The 8400-nt window shown below is 34.8% G+C and overlaps 1 protein-coding gene across 2 annotated transcripts; it reads right to left on the reverse strand.

Annotated features, from left to right (window-relative positions):
• Positions 1 to 274: 274 nt before the first annotated feature.
• Positions 275 to 5578, reverse strand: LOC114745917 (uncharacterized membrane protein At1g16860). 2 transcript variants are annotated; one of them, XM_028934092.1, is made up of 6 exons: positions 5294 to 5578; positions 4357 to 4427; positions 3271 to 4239; positions 1688 to 1843; positions 1084 to 1295; positions 275 to 716 (listed from the first exon to the last, which is right to left on the reverse strand). In XM_028934092.1, exons 3-6 carry the CDS (start codon positions 4165 to 4167, stop codon positions 524 to 526), a joined length of 1458 nt encoding a protein of 485 aa, XP_028789925.1. In that variant the 5' UTR covers positions 4168 to 4239; positions 4357 to 4427; positions 5294 to 5578; the 3' UTR covers positions 275 to 523. The 2 variants fall into 2 exon arrangements, with proteins under 2 accessions (XP_028789925.1, XP_028789924.1); XM_028934091.1 differs by having other exon boundaries at positions 4357 to 4445.
• Between the last annotated feature and the right edge of the window lie 2822 nt (positions 5579 to 8400).

The following is an 8400-nucleotide window of genomic DNA, read 5'->3' on the forward strand; positions in this document are numbered from 1 at the left end:
AAATTATACAACCATGAAAGTGACACAACTGAGAGCAGAGAAGGAAGTTGTATCAGAAGGAGGAAATGGAAAAGAGTTGGTAATACCAATTATTATGGAGATCACGATGGGGATGACAAGGACGACGACGATGACGACTCCTTTGACCTTAGCTCACTATGGAAGACTAGCTATATGGTCGCACGATGTCATTTCTATGAGCAAGTAACTTTTCATATTGCAAATATCACCAAACACAGCTGACTTTTTTCACAGCATCAAACATAGCGTTAGCCAAAGCTTACATTCCCTAAACGAAGAATAATACCAAACCAACCCTGAACAAGCTAGCTATACAACAATCTAGCACGTAGGAAAAAAGAACACAACCTTGCCACCTTAAAGCTAAAATACAATAATGATAATCAGTCAATCAGATATCCCACAACCACTAATACTAGAGGGGATAGTTATACTTCTTTGAAGTGAGAAGGGCCAATTAGACGCTGCAAACATTCCGCACATCACATTGCATATCGCTTGCTTAGACCGGGATCACATCATTCTTCGATGTGTCCTCGCATCTAAGAACAATGCCCTCGAGGCTTGCAGGGAAAATACACTTGCTCCATTGGCATCCTGTTGTGATTGGCTCAGATGGAGGAACGATCATGAGCACATTCTCATTCCTCTGAACGACCCCCATTACACTTACCGTACTTCCTTCCTTGATATACCTACATATCACAGATCAAGTTTCAACAGCTTAGGTCTCTAGCGTATTCAATTCCATAACGATAACAGAAAGCAAGAAGAGGGTTAGACAAAATCTCTTTAAAAGCAGTTGGCTTCAGACATGAACCTAAAAGCTCGCAATAAACTGGGTCATTGATGAGGTCAAGAGGTTTAAATATATGAAATCAAGCACAAGTATTAAATCAACTTTTACGGGTCAGGATTGTCTAAAGTAAATGCTGATTCTCAGGGTATCACATGGTTGCAGATTGAAAAAGATTCTTAGTGAAATCTCCCGGGTTCCATCTCATTACAAAAGAAATTAGAGAAGCACGTTTTCAGAAGGAACATAAAAGAGGGGGTTTATACCCTTCTTCCAACCGCATGATGCGATCATCACTCGAAAGATTTCTCTCACTCAACCACCTGAGGAACTCCTGAGACAGCTCATCTTTGGCTGGATTAATGTCGATGACAATTGAGTTATCAACATAAGGGGTTACCCTTGCTCCATACCCAGTTTTAACCAATGCTCTCAAACCAGACTGAAAATCTGAGATGTAGAAGTCCACCACGCGCCTCTGTCACATGCCATACAATATTCCAGTCAAAATTGAGAAATCAGCAAATAAAACTATGATTGATCTTTTCACACTTCGCTAGGCAAACAAAATCTTGCCCATGACTTCTATTTTTCAAAAAGAAAAAAAATCCCATAATAAAATGAGGGAACAACCACATGCTAGTCAGAAAACGAAATGTGTCCACTCCTCACAAATAGTATTGTACTATTAACCTACAACAATAATTTGCCCTTCATATTTTACTGCAAGAAGAAATGGCTTTCAATTTCACGATCAGAAGTGAAAATTACAAAAATAAAAGATAATATATAAGATTGCAGATTACTGTACAAATAGAAAAGATACAAAACTTGGCAAAATTAAACCAAATGACATTTTTGGTAACTCACTTCCAGTGATCTAAGGCCCCAGGTAAATCGGCGGTGAGTAGGATTGGCTGCTTTTGATTCCCATCCTCGGTACTCATATAAACTTGTTGATGTATATACACATCTAGGGACTTTATTGAAAGATGACTCAAGAGGCATATTACCGCAGGTAACAACCTGCATATATCACAATCAAACACAACTTGATTAATGTCACTCAAAGAGTTGCAGAAAAGATGGAGACCCAAAAAAAAAAAAAAAAAATATTTTCTTCCACATAGGCACATTTATTGGAAAATATTCCAGAGAAAAATTTTGGTCTGATGATATTTTAAATGAGAAATAGCCAGAATATATGAGGAACATGTTGATTGTAAACTTATAAACTGTGAGGAAAAATACATCGATGCAAAACAACATAATAGTTTCAATGAAAAATAAAAGAACAAAACACAAGGTTCAAATCATAACATTACAAATCAAACACTCAAAGGTGTTACAAAGATGCTACTTCCATTGTCCAACACCCACATTCATCCATACCAGCAGCTATCATAGTTGTACAAAAGTACATGCCAAGAAAGGTAAAGCCATTTCCTGATCCTAGGAATGACTTGTTTCCTAGCAAACACACAATTTCTTAATCGTTCAAAATATCGGGGTTCAGAATTATCCAATGCCGTGAGTTTCTAATTTCAGTCATTTTGACATAAAATTAAACATCTAAAACTAAATGTAAATTATGAGACAAGAACAAAATACACCAAAAGCTAGTAAAATACAATTATAATTATAATTAAACAAAATCACACTGGCACCAGGGCCGAAACCAGCACTACAACTTTGGAGGAACAGAGTTTTTTAAAATGAATGTATACTTATTGTTATTTTAAATTATTTTTAAAAATAATTTTAATGACTTTGTGTCATCAATAATTGTGTATGATTATATATAATATTTCAGAAACTTAAAAAGTATGAAAATGACACCATATATATATTTATTGGCCAGATATATCTGCACATTATTTTAAGAAAAAATTATAATGAATACTTTTTAAAATTATATGTTTTGCATACTCAAATGAATCTTACTCAATATAATCTACAAATTAGGTAAGAAAAAAAAATAAATATGTGTATCCATACAAACGCTCAACTTTTACAATAATTGATATGTAATCCTACGGAAAATTTAATCAGACAAAAATTCTCCCTCCAGTGCTAAATGTTATAGCTAGTTGAGGGTTTGTTTGGATCCTAAATGTAAGATTTCAATATGCTTTGTTTCCTAAATTTATAATTTTTTTCCCAAACTGTCCCTATCGCACATATTAAAGGAGAAGTTTCATCAATTAGGGTAGTTTCCACTACAAATAATTAAATGGGATATTTTAAAGAACTCAACACACATTATTTACGAATAACTAACTTAACTAATTTTCTTAATATCTGTAAATTAGTTATTTCACTTCTACATTTAGCACAGAAAGGATTAATATGTAAGTATAAATAGTACTTGTAAATCACTTGCCAATATACCCACACACACACAAAAAAAAGAAAAAAAAAAAAGAATGAACTAAAGAGCAGCAAGAACTTACCCCAGAGACCTTCACGAATTGCCCATTTTTCGCTGTTCTAAGCTCTGAGTCTGGATAATGACCAATAAATCCCATAATAGCTCTTCTTCCCCAATAAGTATTCCAAGTGAATGATGCAGCAACTAAGCCAAAAAGCACCACAACAACAATGAGGAGAATGGCATTGTGCACTGCTCCAAGAATAAAACCACCAGCAATGAAACCCATCACAAAAAGCAGAATTAATGACCATAACATTGCCTTGGGGAAGTTCCTTTTGAAGGAATACTCATCATCTTGACTGAGAGTAGTTATGGCATGATTATGGACAGCAGCAGACCCTTGCAACTTCATTGAACCAGTGGCTTCCAAAGGACCAGAAACCTTCCGAGGTGCCCCTGAAGAATTTAACGGGCCAGATGATATGGGGCCAGATGTAATGAGACCTGTTGCAGGAAGAACAGGAGGAAGAGGACCAGAGTTTTGACGTCCAGTTGGTGTTACTCCACCAGACTGAGGACCAGAAGACTTCTTTATAGGTTCCCCGTGCTTGTTCAGAGGTCCAGAATTCGATTTCTTCATAGAAGCTGAACCAGGCATGCCTCCAGAAGTCATAGGACCTGAAGTATAGACAGTACGGGCAGCATTATTAGGTTGAATTGGTCCTGAATGAGAACCAGCTCCTCCAAAAGACCCTGTCCTTGAAGAAGATCCTGTTATTGGTCCGGATTTCCTAGATTTAGAACCATCAACGGGAATATCAAACATTTTCCCCAGTTCTCCTGACTTTTTGATGTCTCCACCAGTGTATGGCATTGCTGTTGAGCTCATAGTTGGTGTCCTTTCTTTGGGCTGCTCCGGCCGTCCTGATACATAGAGGCCATTACTAAGCTGATGAGATGGGAATCTGGAACCCATCTTTAGAAGACCCTTGATAATTCACACAACAGTACCGCAAGCAGTTGCTAATGGAAGTGTCAAAAGGTTCTCCTGAAAATTGGGGAAAACAACCAAAGGAATTAAATGTTATTGCAATATGCTTGCAGGCTATCTAGGCACTTAAAAGCATAGCTAAGCTAATGTGATGGGAATCTGAAACCCATATACCTTCTACTGAAGAACCCTTGAGAACTCATGCTACAGAACCACCAGCAGTTGTAGAAAGTATCAAAGTCCTCCTGAATAAGGAAAAAAGACTGAAAAAGAAGTCAAGAGGATTAAAATGATTGCAACGGTATCATGATTTGACATGATAAGCTTCTATGTTGCCCAGTAGAAGGGAAACAGGACAAAAGCTTCTATTGTTGCCCATATTGAAATATCATAGACAGAAAATGACAAGCTTCCGTACACATCTTCTCCGCTAATCAAGTAAAAATTAAAAGACAAGCATCCATCCAATCAAATTACAAAAGAAAGAGTAAATTATTATCAAAACTTCTGTTTTAGGGGGAAAATCCACATGAATGGCACTGGTGCCAGACACAACGCCCTCTAAAAGTGAAAATTTACAGCCCGAACGGATAGAGAAAATTCAGTCCTCCACCGTCATTTGGGAAAAAAAAATCAAATTGAGGGAAAAGATCTCAGAAAAAGTGAGTGATCTTAACGCTCAAGGGTCCAATTACAGTACAATGGAACCTAATCAACCGGGGCCCCATATATATCTAGTGTAATCTATCCAACGTCCCAACTTACTATTTACTTCCTCCAACATTATCAAAAGCAAGAACCAAAAATACCACCAAAAAAAGAACCAAAATCCGGTTCCGAAATAGAGGGAGATGAGTATCTTCCATATTTAGAAAGTTTTCACTGAACAGCGCGAGCAACGAACATTACAGCACAATCAAGCACCAGAAATAAAGAGAAAGAAAGGAAAAAGAAGAGCAGAGAAGACCCAGTTTGTACAAAAATTAAGAAAAAGGAAAGGATCTAAGTGGAAAGAAACCAACAAACAGAAATTCCCCAACTTACTAAGAGCTGGAAGAAGAAGGCAGCAAGAAAAAGCAGAGAGGAGAAGAAGCAAATGGATTTAGCATACCTGAAGCGGAAGGCCTTAGAAAGAGAGTGAGAGTTGAAATCAGAAGATTTGGACGCATTATAGGTGGATCAAAAAGAAAACAAAAGCAATCTGAGTGAGTCTTGTGGAAATTTCAGAGTGTAACTGATGATATTCTGGGAGTCCCAGGTTGGAGAGCCGCAACAAAACTTGTGGGTTGTCAGCTCAGGCAACTCCAAAGCAAAGAAAATTTTATTTAAAAGAGGAAATCTTTGTTAAATTATATAGCTGCTCCCTCCCCCCTCTCTCTCCCCTCTCTCTCCTCCCCTCTCCCTCTCGTTGGTTCAGCTTACCGCGGTTGGCCCCCAGCGGGCAAGGGGAGACCTGGAAAGTATGTAATCCCCAAAATACCCTCAACTCTGAGGATGACTTTCTGACAGGTTCCCTTCTACTGTCTTGGGAGAATTGTAAAGAAAAGACCCATATTTAACATTAATTGTAAAACATTCCATTAAAATAAAATTGCTTATAGTAACGAAAAAATTAGAGTTTTTTATTATAAATTATTTTAAACGTAAAATCAATGTCTAAAAATATGAAAATCGTTAAATTTCATCTTACTAATAATGTACTTAAACATCTAATGAACTTTTTATTTTTTGATAATCATCTAATGAACCTTTTTGTTGACACGAGGTTGAGTTCGTCCTTTGTTGTAATTTTTGCTTTTGTTTTTGTCCAGTCACGGACGTTAGGATTTGCGTCTGGCATTGGTTGCAGTTTTTGCGGCAGATATTTAAAATTCTTACGTGAATTTAGAATCAAAATGTTATGACTTTTTATAAAAAAGAATCATTTCATTAATTTTTTTCCTCAAATAAATAAATAACACTGAAGTTCTTTTATTACCGCGGGCTCATGAAATATATGATTAATTTTTAAAATCTAGAAAAAAAACTAACGCGTGCATTTTTTTAATATATATAATATGTAAAAATTTTGAAAATAAGAAAAATAATTAATGAATGGGATAAAAAGGGAAAAGGCGGTGAAAGCAAAATCTAGCATATCTTTGATTTGATGGAACAAGGAGGAGCATCAATCGGCATCAATTTGCTGCGCTTGTGTCCAATTTGTCTGCGATGGATCCTCTCTTCTTTGTTACTCTCTTCTCCATCATTGCCTCACCTGCCCTCGGGCTAAAATATGAGCAGCCAATTGCCTCTACTATCCCTTTTTATTTTTTTAATATAAAAAATATATAAGATTAAAATGTAAATTTGTTTTTAGAGTTTTCACTCGTGAACACTGAGTATTCAAAAGAAAAATTTATATTTAATATTATCTTAAAAATTTAAAATCGTAACAATTTTATTTCATACTATTACAAAACTAGTAATACCATTAAAATAGTAACATTGTCATAAATATTTTTAGTTATAGAAAAAAATTATTATAATTTTAAACTTTTAAGTCAATATTAAACTCAAAAAACTTCCGAGTGCATAACATTTTCAAGTAAAAAATTTTTAAATAAATTTGCATCTTAATCCAAATATATATAAGCGAAAACAATATTATGTATACAAGAACTTTGTTTTTGGTAAAGGACAATCTTATTAATAATCAAGTAAAATGATACAATAAAAAAAGATTTCAACAGCTAACGTATCAGCAGTAGAATGAAACAAAGACAACAAGTACATATAAAGAAACATAAAGACAAAGTAAAAACACAATGACAAGGAGGTGTAAAAAGAGGCTTGGATGCTCTAGCAAAGGGATATTTGGTATTAGACAAAAAAAAATATTTTTTTCGTAAATCAGAATAAATTTTTTCACATATTTATTTTGTATCTCATAAAATTATTTTTAAAATCATAATTTAGTTTCCATTCACGTATTTTTTAGATCCAAACAAGCATCTTATCTTGCACTAACTAACGCAGCTCTGTGCACAATCATACTAAAGGCTCCAAAATTTTTCAGAAGAATCTCGGCAAACACCCCATAAAATTGTTCCCATAAGTTAACTCCGTCGCAAGACATGAGCACAAGTCATGATCTCACAATATCTCCACCATCTGAGGAGTTGAAAACGAGGTTGATTATGGTGCCATATCCATGCAACAACAAAATAGAACCAAGTTGATGATGGTCACGAGGCGGCAACAGCGTTGATGAGGGAAGCTGGCGATTATTCAAGAATAAGCCTGCAGAAACCTTTAAAAGCAAGCCAACCTAATCACCCAAAATGGTTATATAATTCAAATATTAATTAACTCTATTTAACTTCGTCCATCTCAAAGGAATATTATTGAAAACAAGGTAAAATCGACGAAATTTAAATCCGGACAAATAAATAGAAATAAGAAAAAAGTAGTTTTTTATAGGATACAAACAAGTATATGAAAAAAAAAAATTTATATCAATTTGGGTAAATAAGTATTTTTAGGATGTGACTATGTGAGTGCATGAACCAAATTAGAACAACTCAAATTAAAATTGAATGCGCCCAACAAAATAGTTTAAGGTTATGCATGCACTTTAATCCTTTGTCTGTTTTATAATAGTTAGTGCTCGTTTGGATTAATGATTAGAGAAGTAGCTTGTTATCAATTTAACTTTTGAAAAAGTGAAGTTAGGTAAAAGTTAAATTAGATAACTTGAATTGTGTTTGGATTGGAGTTTAGAAAAGTTGGTTTGTAAAAATAAGATTAGTAAAAAGTTGTTTGGATTATGATTGAATAAAAGTAAGTTTGGTTATAAAATAATCAAATGAATGAGTTTTAAATAATAAAATTAAACATGATTAAAAAAATGATTTCACATAATACAATAAGTACCTGTTTAGGTCCGCGTTTACTGGCCCAAATGTGGCTTATAATTGAAAATAAGGTCAGTGGGAGTTTTGGTTCGTTTGGCAAAGCTTTTTAACAATTGGGCTTATTAATTTTTAAGCCACTTCAACCCACGATTGAGATAAGCTGGTGAGATGCAGCTTATGATCACATGAGAAGAGCTTATGACCATTCTGAGATGTGTCAGAGAATTTATTCCCTTTATTCTTCTCTTCCATTTGCCTTCTTATTCCTTCGTGAGGCTCACTTTCATTTTTTTTAACCCCAAGCTCCCACCCTTGCTTTGTC

This window comes from Neltuma alba, unplaced genomic scaffold (genome assembly GCF_004799145.2).
Source record: "Neltuma alba isolate B1F8T4 unplaced genomic scaffold, ASM479914v2 tig00004861_pilon, whole genome shotgun sequence".
NCBI classification, from domain to species: Eukaryota; Viridiplantae; Streptophyta; class Magnoliopsida; order Fabales; family Fabaceae; genus Neltuma; species Neltuma alba.

Excerpts from the sequence above, each read along its gene's own strand:
- LOC114745917 (XM_028934092.1), bottom strand. The coding sequence starts at position 4,167 with ATGGGTTCCAGATTCCCATCTCATCAGCTTAGTAATGGCCTCTATGTA. Across the intron at positions 1,844-3,270 it reads AATTCGTGAAGGTCTCTGGG|GTTGTTACCTGCGGTAATAT; the intron begins GTAAGTTCTTGC and ends TGATATATGCAG. Across the intron at positions 717-1,083 it reads ATCATGCGGTTGGAAGAAGG|GTATATCAAGGAAGGAAGTA; the intron begins GTATAAACCCCC and ends TGTGATATGTAG.